Source organism: Protopterus annectens, chromosome 5.part0 (assembly GCF_019279795.1).
Source record: "Protopterus annectens isolate FY-2018-M chromosome 5.part0, PAN1.0, whole genome shotgun sequence".
In the NCBI taxonomy this organism is placed as follows: Eukaryota; Metazoa; Chordata; order Ceratodontiformes; family Protopteridae; genus Protopterus; species Protopterus annectens.
In genome coordinates, this window is record NC_056735.1 from 1,391,857,602 (window position 1) to 1,391,877,888 (window position 20,287).

General features: G+C 44.4%; 1 protein-coding gene across 1 annotated transcript in view; it reads right to left on the reverse strand.

Annotated features, from left to right (window-relative positions):
* Nucleotides 1–20,287, reverse strand: part of PCID2 (PCI domain containing 2) — a 593,048-nt gene that overhangs the window by 527,112 nt on the left and 45,649 nt on the right. The window contains exon 3 of the mRNA XM_044071205.1: nt 14,526–14,615. Coding sequence (XP_043927140.1) covers nt 14,526–14,615 — 90 coding nt within the window. The remainder of the gene's footprint in view (nt 1–14,525; nt 14,616–20,287) is intronic.

The window sequence follows — 20,287 nt, forward strand, 5'->3', positions numbered from 1 at the left end:
TGGAAATCGCTGCCAATTGAACCTTGATGGTAGAGACTGAAGAGCCTTGATTGAAAAGAGAAGTTAAAAATTTTAGTACTTCTGCCACGGGAATAGTGATGGGATCCAGGCCCCGGAGTTGAGCCCAAATAGCAAATCTTTTCCATTTGCTAGAATACAGTTTCTTTGTAGCAGACTTATGGGCCGAAGATAATATGTGTACAACCTCTGGATCCAATGTATGACTCCTGACTATAGTCGGAAGAGGAGGAGCCAAGCCGTCAATTTTAAGGTGTGCAGGGACTGGTGGAATAGTCCCGACTGATGAACCAAAAGGTCTGGGATCTGATCCAGGAACCATGAACCTTCCAAAGCATATTTCCGAAGATAGGGAAACCATACTTGACGAGGCCAGTAAGGAGCAACTAAGATCATTTTGCTCCCCAAGAGAGATGCCTTTTGGATCACCCTGGGAAGGAGAGGAACTGGGGGGGAAGGCATAAAGCAAGCCGGTGGGCCAAGGACAGGCTAGTGCGTCCATGGGGCTCTTCCCAGGAGCCGGGGTTAGGGAGAAGAATTTTTTGCACTTCGCATTTAGTGGAGTCGCGAAGAGGTCGCAACACGGAACTCCCCATTTGCTGAAAATCTGACTTGCAACTGTCATGTTCAGAGACCATTCGTGAGGAGAGAGGATGGTTCTGCTCAGTCTGTCGGCTATCACATTGGACTTGCCCGGGATATGAGTAGCCACTAGAAAGCGTTTGGTCGAGACTGCCCATTCCCAGACTCTCATGGCCTCTCTGCAAAGAGGATAGGATCTGGTCCCTCCCTGTTTGTTCAGGTACCAGACAACTGACATGTTGTCTGAGTGAACGGCAATTACGCCCTGAGGGAGGTAATCGTGAAGGGCTTGAAGGGACAGAAGCACCGCCCTCATTTCTAGGATGTTGATATGAAGTAGGGTCTCTTCTGGGTGCCATTTGCCTTGGACTGACCTGCCCAGGGAATGCCCCCCCCACCCCATCTGGGAGGCGTCCGTGGTCAAAGTGGCCGCAGGAGGAGGTGGAACAAAGGGTCGTCCCTGATCCAAATTGGAGGGCACTAGCCACCAGCGAAGGTCCCATTTGCATGTTTCCGTGATCCATATGAGTTGACTGAGAGGGAGTTCCTGAAAGAACCACTGAGCTGAAAGAAGCCACTGGAGAATTCTCATGTGCAACCTTGCCAAGGGGACTAGAAGAACCGTGGCGGACATGGATCCCAATAGCTGCAGGACCATTCTGGCTGGGGCTTTGGACCTGGGAAGTAAGGCTCGAACTTGAGTCTGTATGGTTTGTATTCTGTCTGTAGGTAGATAGACCCGCATTCGGTTTGAGTCTATCTCTACCCCTATGAATCTTATTCGTTGAGATGGCAGCAACACAGACTTTGGCCAATTGAAGGTGATTCCAAGGGAATTGCCCAGTGATATAGTGGCTTGAAGGCTCCGCAGTAGTAGATGCTTGGAGGTGGCAGTTAGGAGCCAGTCGTCTAGATACGGAAACACCTGGAATCCTAGACTTCTCAGGTGAGCAGTCACGACTGCCAAACACTTGGTGAACACCCTGGGGGCTGTGGTGAGACCAAAGGGCAGCGCGCGGAACTGAAAATGACTGCCTCCTACGCTGAAGCGCAGATGTCTCCTGGACGCTTGATGTACCATGATATGGTAATAAGCGTCCTTGAGATCTATGCAGCACATCCAAACACCTTTCTCCAGTAATGGGAGAATGGTTTGTAGGGTGACCATTCGGAACTTGGACTTTCTGACTGAACGGTTTAGAATGCTGAGGTCTAAAATGGGCCTCAAGTCCCCGGTCTTTTTTGGCACCAAAAAGAATCTTGAGTAAGTCCCTAATCCGATCTGGTCTGCGGGGACCGGTTGGATGACTCCTTTTTGCAGCAGCTTTGAAACTTCTGAGGCTGCAGTATCCCGTTGACTGGGTGGCGGGTCCGGGATTTTTTTGGACTGAGGTGGAGAGTGAGAGAAAGGGATGGTGTAACCTCCGGCGATAATTCGAAGCACCCATCGGTCCTGAGTGATACCTTCCCAGGATTTTAGGTGCTTCGAAAAACGACCCCCGACTGGCTCCGGAGCTGCACAGTCGGGCAATCCCTCAGGGACTGTGAAAGGCTGAAGAGCCACAAAAGGACTCGCGGTCTCCAGTGTTGCGAGGGCCTCTGCCGCCTCTGGGACGGCGTCTTCGAAGAATTTCCCCTCCCTGCTTCTGGAAGGGGATCCTCCTGCTGAGAAGGGTAAGGCTTCTGAGATCTACGGAACCACATTTTCCCTCCTCTTTTAGCCTTGGGATAAGGCCGAAAGGGAGTGGAAAATCGTGCCCCTACGGCAGTCAGAGTCTTACCCTCCTGTTCGCAGTGGGTCAGTGTGTCCTTTACCTTGGGTCCAAACAGGGAGGACCCATCAAAGGGGGCGTCGGCAAAGGAAGACTTAAAGGCCTCCGAGAAATGACACAGGCGGAGCCAGGCTTATCTCCGTAGAGCAATGCCTGTACTGCTGGCTCTACTCGCCTTCGCCGCATAAGAAATGAGCCTCATTGACGAGTTTGAAATGGACGACAATGTAGCCAGCTGAGAGCCAACCGTCTGGGCCAGCTCCTCAGGCAGGTTACCCAAGAGGGTATCGGAAAGTTCTTTAATCAGATCCCTCTGAAATCTAGTAAAGTGCGTAAGGTAGTTCAAGGACCTTAATGTAAAGGCCGCTGAACTTAGGGTGCGCTTTCCGTACTGATCCATGCTCCTAGACTCCTTATTAGGAGGATGGATGGACGTCGAAGCCTCTGCTACATCTTGCTGGGTAGCAGATGCCACCACCAAAGCATCTACAGCCACACCTTTAGTTAGAAACTCTTTTTCAGGGGGTGCAGAGAGGAACTTATTCGGACGAGCAGGCACCGGTTCCACAGAGTCTGGGTGTTCCCACGTCCTTCGACAGATCAAATCCAAGAGCTCGTTGAAGGGCGGAGACACCCAGGAGGCGGAGGGCTGAGCCCCGAAGGCCTTAAGGAACACCGACTCATCAGCAGAAGGGGGTTTGGACTGCCAGCCGCCTCGTTGTTTAAGGGCTTCCAGGATGTCTGCAAAGGAGACATCATCTGAGGATGACTTAGGGGACCCTTCTGCATCATCGAGATCAGTGTCTGATGTAAGAGACTCATCAGGGGAGTCAACGTGCTTCCTCTTGCACGATCTTTTCCTGGGGGGTTCTTCCGAAGAAGCTTCAGAAGGACCTCCAGGAGGGGGGGAAACCCCAGTGGGGGTAACCTCAGGCCCCGGGGCTCCGCTGTCTAAGGACAGGGGGACTACCAAAGACCCAGTCTCGGTATGCAGGGAAGGAGCTGGGGAGACCGTGGAGGTGGACAAAGATGATTTGGCTAACGCACTCCTCATAGCCCTGAAGGCGGGACCACCAGAATCCTGGGAGGGTCCCACCTCCGTGGCCACGACGGTAGATGGCACCCCCGCAGCCGACGCACCGAGAGGAAGACTTGGGACCGAAAACATCAGTCCCGAAGCATCCCCCCCGGGGCCGACGGAAGAAGTCCGCGTACCGAACTCCGACCCAAGAGCCGGAGTTGGAGTAAGGGTCGGGCCCGACCCTAAAACCTCCACCGGTTCCACCAGCACCGGCTCCAACGGTGCCGTGGCTGTTGGAGGAGGAACCATTGTAGCAAGGTGGACCATCGGCTCCGAAGCCGAATGGGCTGGAGCCGAAACTAACTTTTGGAACACCGGAGACTGGAAGAGTCTTAGGAGCACCCTGTCGATGTCCGAATCAGACATCTTGGATGATCTGGATGATACCGATCGTGTCCGAACCGATTTCTCCATCGGCTCCAAAGGACTAGGGGACCGGCTCCGAATGGATTCTATAACTATCGGCTCCGAGGGAGATCTCAAGGCAATTTCCCTCGGTGCCGATGAGGACTTCGGCTCCGAAGGGGAAGAGTCTGAGCCAGCAACCCTCATCGGCTCCAATATCAGTGGAGCCGATGAAGGTGACCCGCCTCTCGATGCCCCAGTCCTCGGCTCCGAAACCAGAGGGGTCGAGACTGGAGGCATCGAGGCAGACCGTTCCGCCCTCGGCTCCGAAGTCCGTGGAGCCGATGGGGAAGTCTGCCTAGGTTTTTTGGCAGTCGGTTCCGACTGACTGGTCAGAGCCAACGCTTTCTTCTTTTTTGAAGGAGAGGGAGAAGAAGATAAAGCCTCCTCGAAGGATGGCTTAATTAACCCCTTAAGGATTAATTTGTTTTTCCTCTCCTGGAGGACCCTTGATGAGAAGGTGTGACGCACGCTACATGATTCTTGTAGGTGCTTGGCGCCTAAACAATAAACGCACGAGGAGTGGTCGTCCGTTATGGACATCTTAAAACCACACCTCGTGCATTTTTTAAACCCGGAGGGTTTATGCTCTTTGGACATGACTAAAGAGAAATAACACAGCTATCCAAGATAACACCAAAAACTAGCTAGTTTAAGTTCAAAATATAAAGTTTTTTTTTTTTTTTTTTTGACACAATAACACAGTTGCACAAGAAAAACACAGAAAGAGAGGGTCAAGACCCTCTAACTAAAACGGGTACTTGACCCACAAATAAACGCTAGAATAGCAAAAGGGGAAGGCCCCTCTAACTAAAACGGGAAACCTTCCCTTAACGAAAAGACAAATTTCTCAACAAAATCACCAAATACACACACGTATCACAACAATAGCTGTTAAAACAGCTTTTGGGTTGAAAACGAGCAAATTCCTGACAGGAAAAGTCTAAATAAATTAGTACTTAGCCCAGCCAAGTTGAGACCACGTCTTAGCTTGTAAGCGGCAAACGAGATCTGGGGGATTAGTGGTGGTGCATCCTGGGATAAGAAATAGCTCAGCCAATAAGAGGCCTCGCTCTATAGCATAGTGTGCCGAGTCGGAGCCGAGGGATCGGCTCCGAGCCCATCAGTACAGAATGTAGGCGAGATAGGATCACATAACATCAATGGGTTTGCCTGGTGATTGATACAAAAAAGAAGTTATGTACCTACCATAACGTTCCATGTTAGTTGTCTTCATCTCGCCTTCCTTCTTGCTGGTTGGGGATCGGAGCCAATCCTCGGCTCCGACTTGGCCATCTTCAATAGCTCAAGAGCTGTTTACTGGCTCGAGGCTACCCCTTATCCCATGATGTCTAGCGCTAGCTACCCAGATCTCGTTTGAAATAGCTAACCCCAGACATAGCTATAGGAAGAAATTCCTCCAAACAAATGATTAAACATACTTGTCCTGCTGTCTAAGCCAGTAAAAGAAACAAACCAAGGAACACTCAGCCAGTGAAAACTGAACTCCTCTCGGTCCAATAGGCTAGGGGATGGAGGGGGGGGGGCGCAAGAAAGAAGGCGAGATGAAGACAACTAACATGGAACGTTATGGTAGGTACATAACTTCTTTATGTTAAGTTGTCAATTACACCTTCATTCTTGCTGGTTGGGACAGTGTCCCTAGCACCTACAATCCTGGGTGGCTCATTGGAACAGACTCTTCAGAACAGTGGAACCAAAGTTAGCTCTACTTCTGGAGACCAAATCCAACTTGTAATGAGAAATAAAGGTATGAGGATTTGCCCACATAGCAGCGGCACAGATAGAGTCCATGGGCAACCTAGACTGGATGGCTACAGAGGTGGCTAAGGCCCTGGTAGAATGACACTTCGGTTTGATTGGCAAGTCTTTATTACTTAGTTGATAGATAAAGGTAATGATATGAGACAACCAACTGGATAAGGTCACTTTGGAAACTGGGAGACCCTGTCTGCCCCAAGCATAGGAAAGGAAAAGTTGGTCAGACTTCCTTATATCCTTCGTCCTATGCAGGTAGAAACGCAACTGTCTATGAACATCCAATTGATGTAACTTGTATTCTGCCTTGTTGGTGTGGTTAGGGAAAAAAACACAGGTAGGTCTATAGACTGGTTCAAATTATTTTCCGAGCAGACCTTCGGAAGGAAAGAGGGATTAGTCCTCAGAGCGACCCTGTCCTTATGAAAAACCAAGTATGGAGGATGGATGCATAGTGCCTGAAGTTCAGAGACACGTCTGGCTGAAGTAATAGCTACCAGAAAGAGAGTTTTCCAAGATAAAAACTTAATGGAGCAGGAAGCTGCCGGTTCAAAGGGGGGCATAATTAATGAGGTTAGTACCAAATTAAGGTCCCAAGGAGGAGGGGGATCTCCCACTGGGGGTCTAAGGAGAGTAGCCCCTCTTAGAAACACTTTACATAACTTATGACACATAATGTTTGCATTAGACAACCCAACATGAAAATTTGAAATGGCCGCTAATTGAACCCTGATTGTAGCAAAAGCGGACCCCGAATGAAAGAGTTCTGCTAGGAAGTCCCAGATTTCGTGGATAGAGGCTGTGAAGGGATCTATGTTCCTAGCCTCTGCCCAACAAGAAAAACGTTTCCATTTACTAACATAAGTCCTCCTTGAAGACGCATGGCTATTTGAGTACATCTTATCCTAAATATGCATGCGTCTTTGGTATCCCAAAAGTTCATAAAAATATATATAATCCACCATTAAGGTTATTGGTTGATAGTAGGGGATCACCCACATATACTTGTGCAAAGGTGGTTGACTCGATACTTCAAAAATATGTGCGTAAAGAAAAACAGATTTGTAAAGACTCGTGGTCTTTTTTGAGGACAATTAGTACTGTTTTGTTTAATGAAGGGACTAACTTTATAACAGTGGATGTAAAAGACCTGTACAGCAGCATACCTCAGGACATCGCGTTAGAATGGGTTAACTTCATGCTAAGGAAGTATAATGCATCAGATAGAGAAGTTGACTTGGTAACAACATTGGTGGACTTGGTGCTGTCATATAATTTTTTTACATTTGGAGAAGTATTTTATAAGCAGACAGTAGGTGTAGCCATGGGATCCCCATGTGGTGGCAGTATAGCCAATTTGGTTATGGCTTACTGGAATCCCACTACGTTTTTTCAGAGCAAAATCCTTATTACGAGAAATTCCTATATTACACTAGATTTCTCGATGACATATTTATTTTGGTCGACATTACCGAATGTGAAGCTGCAACATTGATACAATACTTCAATCAGAGTACAAGTTTTTTAGAATTTACATACACATTTTCTACTGAAAATATTCCATACTTGGATGTATGTTTGAGTAAAAATTGTACTCTAAATTGTTATACGGCTAAAATCCACCGTAAAAAAACTTATTCCAACACCTTCTTGCATTTTACCAGTTGTCACCCATTTTCACAGAAGCGATCCGTTGTTAAGGGTCAACTGGTACGTGCTGCAAGAATGGTAACATTGGAAGACGATTTTAACGATGAATGTTTGAACTTAAAGACAATGTTTTTGGCAAGGGGTTACCCGGAGGGTATGTTGGACCAGTTGATTCAGGAAATCATTGAAAAAAGACAGCACCAAGTATATGTACCACTATTACCGGTAAACATGGATAATGTCATGAACACTACTGGTATTCATATTAATATGACGGATGAGTCTGGTAATGTTGCGGTATCACATAACTTGAGTTTGGATATGTTTGTTGAATTTGACAACTCTGGAAGACAGGTCATACACACTGTTAGAGAAACATCTCTTAAAGGTTTGGAGGATGACACATTTAAATCTACATTTATTACTACTTTCAGTCAGGACAGTAGTGCATGTACAAACATTATACTTAAGAATTGGGATTTGTTTAAACATTACCCGAGTATTTACAATAAAGTAGGATGCCAACCTCGTGCTGTATACAAGAGAGGGAGGAACATGAAGGATATCTTGGAATTAAAGAAAATGCGACCAGTATTGAATGGAGGCATGCATAAATGCCAGAACTGTAATTATTGTAAATACATAGAGGAGGGTACACATTTTTCTATTACTGATTGTACATACAAAATAGGTTTTAAATTGAATTGTAATTCATCCTTTGTAATATATTTGGCTAGGTGCAGATTATGTCCGGCCTTCTACATTGGAAAAACTGTGAGAAGGCTGAGAGACCGTATATACGAACACGTATATGCAATTAAGAATTTGAAATTGGAAAATGCCCTAGCCAAACATGTGGCTATTTACCCCGATCACAGCTTTAAATTTACTGCTATAGATCACACACCAATAGACCAGAGGGGTGGACCTAGACCTTTAAAATTAGAAGAAACTGAGTTATTATGGCAGGTTAGATTACATGCCTATTGCCACCCTGGAATAAATGATACCTGTTCTATATCTAGTCTTTTAAAACTTAAGAGCCTTAAGAGATGACAATACATTTAAATTAACAGTATTATGCGCTGGTAATATATTTAAAGTATTTTTAAAAAATGATGATGAAATGGGGATACTACATGTGGTCTTCTATGTGGTTTCTCAATTTTAATGTTAGTAAAAACATGTTTTAGTATGGAGTTGTATTATTACTGTTAGTGTGTTTTTAAAAAGAATAATTGGTTAATTGAAGCAGGTTCTTTAGCTGAGTTGTTAACTGTGTAACTATATTAACGTGTATTGTTAATGAGAGGTTTCATTTCTGAAGAAGTCAGACACTTGGCTTGACGATAAGCGCTTTAAAACTATTTTATTAGTAAATACCTTTGCTACATTATTTGCTGTGTGGTGGTGTCGTTGTTCTACGTTTGCTGAATTTATAAGTCCTCCTAGTGGCAGACTTATGGGAGGAAACAATAATGTCGCGTATGGCCGGGGAAATACTGGGAAGCCTGGCTAAAGTTGGAAGTGGAGCAACCAAGCTGTGAGATGGAGCTTTTGAAGGGACTGATGCAACCCACTTGATTGATGAATCAGTAGGTCTGGAATCGGATCCAGAATCCAAGACTGCTCGAGAAGGTAATGGTGCAGGAATGGGAACCATATCTGTCGAGGCCAGTAGGGGGCAATGAGGATCATTTTGCAACCCAACGACATAGCTTTCTGAATGAGTTTCAGTATCAGGGGAAACGGAGGGAAGGCATAAAGAAGTCCCTGAGGCCAATCGTGGACTAGAGCGTCTCTGGGAGAGTGACCAGGAAGCGGGAGAAGTAGTTACTGCATTTGCTGTTGAAGGGGGTGGCAAAAAGGTTGCAGCAAGGTTGTCCCCATTTGCGGAAGATTAGATCCGCAACTACCTGATTCAGAGACCACTCGCGAGACATGAGAATAGCTCTGCTGAGCCTGTCCGCTATGACGTTGGACATCCCAGGGATGTGCGTCACAATCAGAAATCGTTGGGAGGAAATCACCCACTGCCAGAGTCTGAGCGCTTCTCGACATAGGGGGTAGGACTTGGTTCCACCCTGCTTGTTGATGTACCACACCACTGACATGTTGCCCGTTTGAATTGCAATGGTCCCAGAAGGAAGACAGTCCTGAAGAGCTTGCAACGCTAGGAGCACGGCTCTCATTTCTAGGACGTTTATATGCAGATGGTATTCGTGAGCCTGCCAAGTGCCCTGGACTGTCCTTCCCTGATAATGCCCCACCCCCACCCTATCAGGGAGGCGTCTGTGGTCACTGTAGCAACCGGAGGGGGCTGAATGAAGGGTCTGCCCTGAATCACTAGTGGGGAGACCATCCACCGGAAAGGTGCCTTTTGCATGCTTCTGTAATGATGATCATGTGAGACATGGGGAGCTGCTGGAAGGACCACTGCGTGAAAAGAAGCTACTGCAGGATTCTCATGTGAAAGCGGGCCAGGAGTATCAGAAGAATTGCCGCCACCAAAGAACCTAGAGTTTGAAGGACGTACCTGACTTGTACTCTTTTGCATTGCATGAGAACTTGAACTTGCTGGCAAATTGTGGACACCCTGTCCAAAGGTAGCTTTATGGACATGCTCCTTGTATCGAAGTCTGCTCCTATATAAGTAATAGATTGACAGGGCAAGAAGGCAGATTTTTTGAAATTTATAGTAATGCCTAGCTGGGAGCAAATTGAGATTGTATAGTCCCTGGCTTGAAGGAGTTGATGCCTGGTAGTAGCGGTAAGGAGCCAGTCGTCTAGATATGGAAACACCTGGAATCCTTGATGACCACTGCCATACATTTGGTGAACACCCTGGGGGCTGTGGTGAGACCAAAGGGCAGAGCTCTGAACTGGTAATGACTGGCTCCCAGCCGGAAGCGAAGGAACCTCCTGGAGCATCTGTCCATTTTGATGTGATAGTACGCATTCTGGAGATCTATGGAGCACATCCAATTGTCCTGACCCAGAAAGGGTAGAATGGACTGTAGCGTGACTATCTGAAACTTTGTTCTTTGAACAGACTTGTTCAGTCTGCTGAGATCCAAAATAGGTCTCCAGTCCCCTGTCTTTTTTGGTACCAAAAAGAACCTTGAGTAAGTTCCGGATCCATGTTGGTCTGCAGGGACTTCCTGGAGGACTCTCTTTTCTTCAGTTTTGAAACTTCTATAACTGCTTGGTCCCTCAGATTCGGTGGAACATCTGGGAAGGACTTGCATGACATTAAAGGGGGTTGAACGAATGGGATTCTGTAGCCTCCGGATATTACTGAATGTACCCATTTGTCCTGCGTTATGCTTAGCCAGGCTTTTGGGTACAATGAAAGTCTTCCCCCGACTGCCTCCAGAGACGGACAGTCGGGCAACACCTCAGGGATGTTGGAAGGGCTTGTCAGAGAAGGATTCTCTACTGCTCTGGTTCTGCGGACCCCCTCTGCCATGAGGGCGGCGTCTGTTAGTATTGTTATTTCCTCCTCTGTCCCTGGAGGAAAAACCACTACGTGTGTCAGGCGAAGATCCCTGGGATTTCCGAAACCACATCTTTCCACTCTTCTGACCCTTGGGGTATGGTCTAGAGGAGTGGAAAAATGGACTCCCATGGCAGAGAGAGTCTTGCCTTCCTGCTCACACCTAGTAAAAGTGTCTTTCACCTGTGGTCCAAAAAGAAAGGAACCGTCAAAGGGAGTGTTGGTGAATGACGCTCTGATGGGTTCTGCAAAATTACACAGCCGCATCCATGCATGTCTCCAAAGTGCCACGCCTGTGCCTGCGGCTCTAATCGACCCATCGGCTGCATAGGAAATGAGCCTCATGGAGGAGTTGACTACTGAGTTAAGGGTTGCCAACTGAGAGGCCGCTTTAGCCCGAGCCCCTTCAGCTGATGGATCCTGCAGGGTATCTCCGAGCTCTTTCAGGAGATCCCGCTGAAGCCTGGTGAAATGGCATAAGTAATTCAGTTCTGAAGCAAACATTCGCTTCCCATATCTGTCCATGGTCCTGGACTCCTTGTTAACTCCTTTTTAGTGGCTGCTGCTACCACCATGGCATCCACGGGAACACCCTTAGTAAGGAACTGCTTGTCAGGGGGTGCAATAATTAACTTGCCTGGTCTCCTTGGGGTTGGTTCCACTGTATCTGGGGCTGACCAAGCCCTTCGAGCCACCACAGACATTAGTGGATCGAAGGGCGGAGAAACCCAGGAGGTGGAAGGTTGGGAACTGAACGCATCCAGGAATATAGATTCGTCCTCGGTAAGGGCTAGGGTATACAGTTCCCCCTCTGCTTAAGCATTTCTAGGATGTCAGAGAGGGAAACATCTTCAGAGGGGGGGATCTCGGGGACCCTTCCGACTCATCCAAATCCGTAACCGAAGTGACAGACTCGGGAGAGTCAATGTGCTTCCTCTTGCACTTCTTCTTCGAGGGGGCTCCTCTGAATGATCAGCGGAGTCCTCGGAAGAAGAGGAAACACTCAATGGGGTGACCTGGAGCACCGGTTCTCCGCGCTTGGGGTCTGGAGGAGGGACAGGCACTACTGGGGACGGAGCCAATGGGGTCGAAGGTGGAGCTGACTCAGAGGCCAGCACACTCCTCATGACATTGAAGGTGTCCCTGCCGCTCCAGTTCTGAGGAGACCGGGATCCTCCTCCGCACTGAGGGAGATGGCTCAGAGGCCAATGGAGGAGCCAAGCTCACCCACGCCAATGCTCCGAGAGGGAGAGGGGTCGGACAAGGGTCCGATGCCACTTGCCCCCTCAGAGCAGACGAGGGAGTCTTGGTGCCCAGATCCCTTGATGGAAGGCACCATCGAGGGGATCGAAGCCGACGACGGATCCGAAGGAGAAAGAGTTATCGGAGCCGACGGTTCCACGACTCGAACCCCAACAAACTCCGGCTCCGAGCTCAATGGAGTCGGAGGAGGAACATCGATAGAAACGGATGGAGCCGACACCTGATGAGGAGGGCTGGACAACATTTTGGCCAGTGCCTGCGACTTCAATAACCTACCGACCACTCTCTCCACATCACGGTCCGAGAGCCTAGAGGACTGAGAGGAGTGTGAAGATCTGTGACTATGGTCACTCTGCAAGAGGGGAGACCGAGGAGCCGAATGAATGGACTCCAGTGAAGGGGACCTCTGCCTTTTTTGGATCCTTGACGGCTCCAAGGGTACTATTGGAGCCGATGAGGAAGCAGAGTCCTTGGTTCCAGCCGGAACCGAAGTAGAAGGCAAGACTAGGGCCGATGACGGCTCCGAGCTGGGAGCCGATGATTTGGCCTGTTTAGGGGATTTCACTGGCTGAGCCTTGGCCATTGAATCCTGAGGCTTGAGAAGACCCCTCAAAATAAGTTTGTTCTTGCGCTCCTGCAGAACTCTTGGGCTAAATGCATGGCATATAGAACAAGAGTCCTGCAGGTGTACTGCACCTAGACAATAGACGCAAGAAGTGTGCCCATCTGTCAGAGACATTTTCTGACAGCATGAGTCACACTTCTTGAATCCCGACACTTTGGATTCCTTAGACATATCCAAAGAAAAAGTGTATTTTTTTTTTTTAAAGACTAGGAAGCCTCTAACTTAAACGGCTACCTAACACTACAACAGAGGGGAAGGGGGGGGGGGGGGAACTCTCTAACTTAAATGAGTTCTAAGGAAAAACTACAATACACTAAACACTTTAAACTAAATACACAATTAATAAACTATGAAAGAACAACAACTACTATATCAAAAACCCTAATCTGATGAAAAAAGGCAGATCAATAAAGATATACAAGCCTGAGCCAGTATCCAGGAACCTCGCAGCTAAAGCGGCAAACGAGATCTGGGTAGCTAGCGCTAGGCGTCATGGGATAAGGGGTAGCCTTGAGCCAGTAAACAGCTCTCGAGCTATTGAAGATGGCAGAGTCGGAGCCGAGGAAGGGCTCCAATCCCCAACCAGCAAGAACGAAGGCGAGATTGACAACTTAACATTTTATGTTTGCCTCACTTTCCAATTCTGTTCAAACCTTGGAAATAGCACAGTGAAAAAATCTCATACATGCCATGCTGTGACATTTCAAATTTCTACCACAGCAATGTCAATCACACAAAATGTTTATATGCTGAGGATAAAAGAAGGAATATAAATTAACATGTAGATTTATCCAGAGATTAGCCATTGCAGGGGGACCCAAAATGCTAGGATGCAGACAAATGCTAACAATTAAATCAGAAAGCATGGCCTTTAGCTCTACCCAACATCTCTGCACAGAGTTGTCACCATAACTATTTACTTTCCAAAAAAAAAAATAATTAGGTTTCCCTATGTTCACTCAAGTTGCAACAGTAAAAGTTGCCCTTTATTGATTTATTTATTTATCATCAAAAAGAGTAACTTGAAAAGCATACAAAACATAAAAAAAAATCTCGTGCCCCCAAGAACTTCCATGTGGGAGGCCAAGCCCAAACACCTACCCATCTTAAATATACAAACTTCAAGGTTGCAGTGCAGTGGAGTGGAGAAAATGGGGAAAAAACATTGGAAGTGCACCTCCAACTTGTACAATCTGCCAAAGTGGGCTAAAAGGAATAAAATTATAAAAAAGTGATCAAAACACACCTAGACGAACATGCCTCACTAGAGTGTAGGTAAGCCAAAGAATTAAACATCATGTTGGAAAACGAACACAATTTGAAAACAATGTACAGTAAAACATACTTTGATAACAATATAGCATCTTAATGCCTTTTCTCAAGTACAAGAGGCAAGTTCCATCACCAAAAAGAGGGCAGTTCTTAGCCAACAAATTCAAAAGGTACTTCAGAGTATAGAACAGAGAGGAAAAAGGCTATGCCTTGCTAACAAAACACTTTATCCAAAAGCCCTGTGTCCAGTTTCTTCGACCATTCAGAGCAACTCTTGTAGTTAGACCGTTTTTCCCTGTTTATCCCTAAAAAGGGCCACATGTGCCTACTGGGTCTTAATCAACAAAACTGATAACAATAAATGTGTTCCTACTTGTTACATTCCCAACTAACCAACACTACCATCAACAGAGCAAATGAAAAACAAAACAGAATGCACAGCACTTGAGTGCATGGGAAGCTTATTTTATAATATATACTGCTCTAAATTTCACATGGATTCATAGAAGTTACTGATATTTTCAAGTCACACAAACATTAACAGAGAATAACAAATTATGTTCTTCTTTTGTGATTTCTTACCTGTAGCCTTGGATTTGCAACATGTGGATGTCTAAATGAGAGAAGTTCGGCACAAAAAGGGCCGTCACGATTTTCAATGCACTCTGATACCTGTAATGAATATTAAAAATTGGGAATGGATGCATGAAGATAATGCCTTTCTTTAGTTACTAAACAACGTTAGCATTTATTCTCTACTAAAAAGCAATAAATCTGGCCAACTTCCACAAAAATTCTTTAGTTGGCAACATAGAGACCTCTACATAGTGCTCGTTGTATGATATTTTGGTGTTAGGAAAAGTATGAATTTTGAAGTTCTTAAAATTGTCAGGTGCAATATTAACATTTAAGTTATACCCGTGATCTACAATATTTCTTGGAAACAATTAAGATGACTGCTTTCTAAAGACACTCAAGCTGGTCAAGTATCTCTCCTGAGTAGATTATGCTATGATTATCCATATTTACTTTGGTTCCTAACAGCATACAAAAGATAATGTTACCATAGTAACAAGGACGGTGTGTTGAAGTAACAAGGACAGTGTGTTGATCAAATAACCTGAAACAAAAATGCAAGACTTCAAAAAATACACTACCAAGAAAACTTATTTTTTTCTGGAAGTTAACATGTTTAATGATACATCATCATCCAAGAGTAACGCTTTCTTCATTAACTGGCTCCCAGTCCCACAAAGCTGAAAAAATGCTATGAAAAGAAGTACTTGGTCAAACAATATACATTTAAAGGACATCATAGCACAGTACATCAGAACATCGAGAAAGTTTGAAACAACTGCAGAATAAACTGGCAATAAATCCTAAAAACTTCTATGCATACAAAAGCTTGAAAAACAAGTTTAAGATTATTGTTTCTTCAGTAGCAATACCGGAGCACATGGGTAATAATATTATGGTTAGATGGTCCATCAACCATCTTTGACCATGCTACACCCATACAACTCAAGCATGCTTTCCTGCAAATAGAGGTCTCCTGCACTTGAGTGTTACATTACACACCCCATGGCACCTTTTCAGAGCAAGCAGTAGCATCAGAAAAGGCAGGAGGAAACCTTACTGTACAGCATGCATTACTGTGACAGCTATGTAGCTGGCTTCTAAAGCAAGGAAAAGCAATGCCATGTGCAATGTTACTGTGCACCTACTTAAACTGTCAGCATCCAATGCCATGTGTAGGGTTACTATTCATACTTAAACTGCTGGTTAACATCCAGTGACCAGTGAAAGGTTGGGCTAGCCAACACAGTAGGCCCTTCTCCTACTCAGGATCATATGTTGCTGGGATATCTGTTCAGATCACATACTATTGGGGGAGGGTAACTGTCTGAATATTCAGAACCTATAATGTGCAAAATGAATGGCCAAATATACAGACTTGTAAATAGCAAATTTGAGAGTGCCATTTGTTAAAATTTTCCCCTATGGTGACCTCACAGTTGGTAAATATGAGTTCAGGGGTGTGAGGAACTTGCCCCCCACAGTGGATGGTACATGGGGCTCGGCCCCTGCAAAAAAAAAAAGTTTAAAGGAGAAGAGCAATGTTTGATATTTGCACTTCTCTTTTTATGTCTGCTCTTTTTTTATTCAGTTATGGCATTCTGCATTAGAACTGATGATATTTCAATATGGAGCCATCTGGGATCTGTAAACACAGCTCCCAATGAGGGTGGTCAAGGTGTGAGGACAGATGGGCAGACGATTATATTAGTAAATATGATGGTGACAACCAGAAAGCAGATGGTAGCTACTCTATACAGATCATATCTTTGGGCACAAAAAACATAAAAAAACAGTTATGTACCAAATATGCCTTTTATAACTACTTGCACAGGTAACATAAGTAGTTTGATGCATGGAAAGACTATGTACATTAAAGTGACACCAAAACATTAAGGAATCTTTTGGCATGATCTAAAAGCATGGGCGCTTCTGTGGCTGAGTAGTCTGGAATTTCCTCAAATAAGATTCAGCCAAATGAAGTATCCCTCAATGAAAATGGATTCACTATATAGACTTGGTTAAATTTCACTGGTAATGCATGAAAAAAATATCAATGTCAACTGAAAACATGAAAGGAAAAGGCATTTAAGCAAGGGGAAGCCCCTTTCACGCTCCATACTCCAGCATCTCAATCTATATTAACTCTGAGACTGCACAAACTTTGTGATAATAGACATTTGCACAGTCTTACTCAAAACACTGCCTGCTAATTAAAAGAACTTGGATTTGCCTAAACCTAGTCAAAAAGATATAATTCTGAGTACAATCACATTAGGGGAAACCCTTGTCACTGAAGAAAATTTAACTTTTTCCCAAGGACACCCCCTGTGCAGGATGGATGGACAGACAGTACTGCTTCCTTTCGTCTATTCCCTCCAAGCAAATACAATTTTGGTGAATTCTGTTTGATAAATACAGTCAATGAAATCAATGGAATCCACTGTAAAAAATACACCACATCTTTTTATCCTATTAGTAAATCACCACAATACAGGCACAAGCGCAGTTCATGTCTGATGCATTGGGGTGGCACACAGCATATGATGAATAAATCAAAAATCTACTTTCTTGCTCTCTCCTTCCATTCCTAATTTCCATTAGTAGCAAATATGCAGTCAAGGAATGGGGTAGTTTTTGCCAGCATTTGTAATACTGTCCATGATGCTGTGCACAGCAGGAAGGCTAGTGTAAACTTACAAATGGCAACATTTTTACACTGCAACAGCATCAGCTTTGCATGAGAATTTGCTCATCTGTTAACCAGGTTGATGGAATGCTACAGAACCATTCTCAGCTAAAACCTGAGTCAAGTGCTGCCATAAAACAATACATAAAAAACAAACGCACGATAAGAAAAACATGCATATTATACTATGTTTAATGATTTCCATGCATACTAACATTTTCTAAATTAGTTTCAATACAATTTATAGTAAAAGTGAAAAGAAGAAAATTATTAGTGCAAAGCATCATATCACCATTTTCTCCATCTGGACAAATGTACTAGAAACAATTACCCAGCGGACAGAAGATGCACCAAGATTATACCCACACAAAATGCTACTACTGTTACACAAGTGCTTCAATGAACAGGTTTGTATGTATTTTTGAAAGGTTAGCTACATAATTCCAGGGCCATAATTTACAAGTGGCAGTTGTCTGTACCAGGCTGGTCCTCCAAACATGAGATACACATCAGTGACTGCATCAGCTGTGACCACTTAAAAGGATATAGCAGTCTCAGTAGCTCAACAGGTAGCAGATTTGCCTTCATTTCAGAAAGCAGTGGATTCTATTCCCACGCTAGGCAATTATATTGCTTTTTCCAATACTGACAACACACTGCAGCATAAGAAGGGGTGCTGCCCTCCAGAGTGTGCCATCCTTTAGATGAGATGTTAAACTAAAGCCTCACCTGCCTGAGTAGGTAGCAGTTCAGGTGGATGTAAAAGATCCCAAGGTACTTACCAAAAAGAGTAGGTTAAATTCCCTGGTAATGTGGTCAAATTTCCCCAAGTCAAAATACAAATTTCACCTTGGGTCTCCCCTGAAAAGTGGCACTTGGCCTAGTGGGACTAACAAATCCAATCAACAGAAGTATAAATAAAAATAAAATAAGTAAATGAAAACAGATACACTAGTACTAAAAATAAACCACAGAAAGGCACAAATTATTTGTATCATGCCAAAGACGCTGCCATGGTATACAGTGCCATTATACAAAGGCACTACATAGTGGCTTATTTTCTTTTTAAATAATGGTACTGTACAATTCAAACTTCATTCTACCCCAGTGTGTGCTGATGCAAGTCGGGAGAGAAGACTTTTGACATAATGCGCCTGCACATGAGTGAACATGATTATGCAACTGCAGTATGCCAAGATAAGACAGTATGCTTAGATAATACACTATGGCAAGAGATTGCAGTCTGTACCACAGGAAATGTGGCGGTAGACAGAAAAGTGGCATATAATTTTTTAACACACAGGATGGGGACACTTTAGATAAAAATAAAGAAAATGTTTAAAACCCCCAAAAATGTATCACTTTGTAAGGAAGCATGTATAACTAGAAGGCAGCAAATCACCAACATATAAATGCTTACACACACAGATCGGTGTGTGTGTGTGTGTGTGTGTGTGAGAGAGAGAGTGAGTGTGCGTCTGTATCGACTATACTGCAATTTATTGTGTGTTGCCCTTTCTCAAATAACACAGATGTGCAATACCCCACACACATACCAAATCGTCAGCTAAAACACTAAGTGATATACTCTGTGGCCTAGTCGCCCACACCGCTTCTCCTGGATCTCCCCCACCACTTTGAAAAAAACTAAAGCCAGCTGCTGAACAGTGTGTAACACAAGATGGAGACTGGGTATATGTAAATGCTCATAGTCTCATCAAATGGCTGCTGGCTGTGGTAATAAGACAAGAGCTATGCCAATAGCATACCTTTACAGACAGTTTCACTTCATAATCTCAAATTACTGAAATCCCGAATTTCAGTAAACCGAGACTATAAAGTCGAACCATTCACAATGCCGAAACCCACAATCACGAATCACACAATCACCAACATACATACACCATACACCACATAACACACACACCATTCCATCCATAGCACACAAACCACACAACCCTACAATACATATAAACAGGGGGGCTGCGCCCTCCACCCCCTCCTACTTATATATATACCAACTCCGAGATCGCACATAACAAAAAAAAAAAAAAACTCACACAACGGCATCCTCCACTCGCTTGCAAATACACATCACACATACACAAACACCAACAAATCCAACACTCACACCTCCCTACCCTTACCCACACATACAATGTACAAAAACACACACAAACACTCACTCACCTGCAACTTCTGGCACTTTCGGCATTCTGGATTTTCGGCTTCATGGTCTCGGGTTACTGAAATTTGGGATTTCAGTAATTTGAGATTATGAAGTGTAACTTTACAGACATACTCATACCTCACAACTGTCTAGATTTTTGCAGAATGTCCACATCTTTGCTTCAAATTTTTATACGCAAAACATAAATGTATGCCAACATAAACCTGTTATTCTAACAAATTTTTGAAACTAAAAAGCAAAAAAACAATAAAAATAAGAAACCTGCAGGCCACAGAGAATCCAACAGGTACAAAAGCCAGTAAAATTGCAGTAAAATGTAAAATTGTACAAAAGTAGTGGATTAGCGCTTTCGTTTATTAAATATAAACTTCTTCAGATCAAAGTCTCGGTGGCCTCCGGGTTCTTATTTTTATTCTAGCAAGTTTCTAAGTTTATAAGGGCAATAATTAAAATTTGTCCCTGATTTTGGACAGTAGTCCCTCCATTATTTTTGGCTTTGGCGAAATTTGAGAAGTATGGACATTCTGCTCTAGGTTGAATAGAGGGTACTATGGTTAATGATGCTACATGGATAACAGGGGTTAAAAGACGACCAGGAAAAAGATAAAAATCAATATGCATTTATGTAGATTAAGTAACTGGGTGGAGTGAATGGACCACAATATTATTTATTCGTGAAGGCAAAATGACTGAAGAGTGAGAATGGTCTTTTATGCCAAATCCAGTATCGGAAGGCCACCAACAACCTACGTCCATGATACATTAGATTATGCATAGATGCAAAGCATTGCGGTTGTTTTGTATTTACATGAACTGTCCTCATGTCCAGCACATCTGTACTGCTACAGTGCAAAGGAGACCCTACAAACTTTAAGTTTCTATGAATGA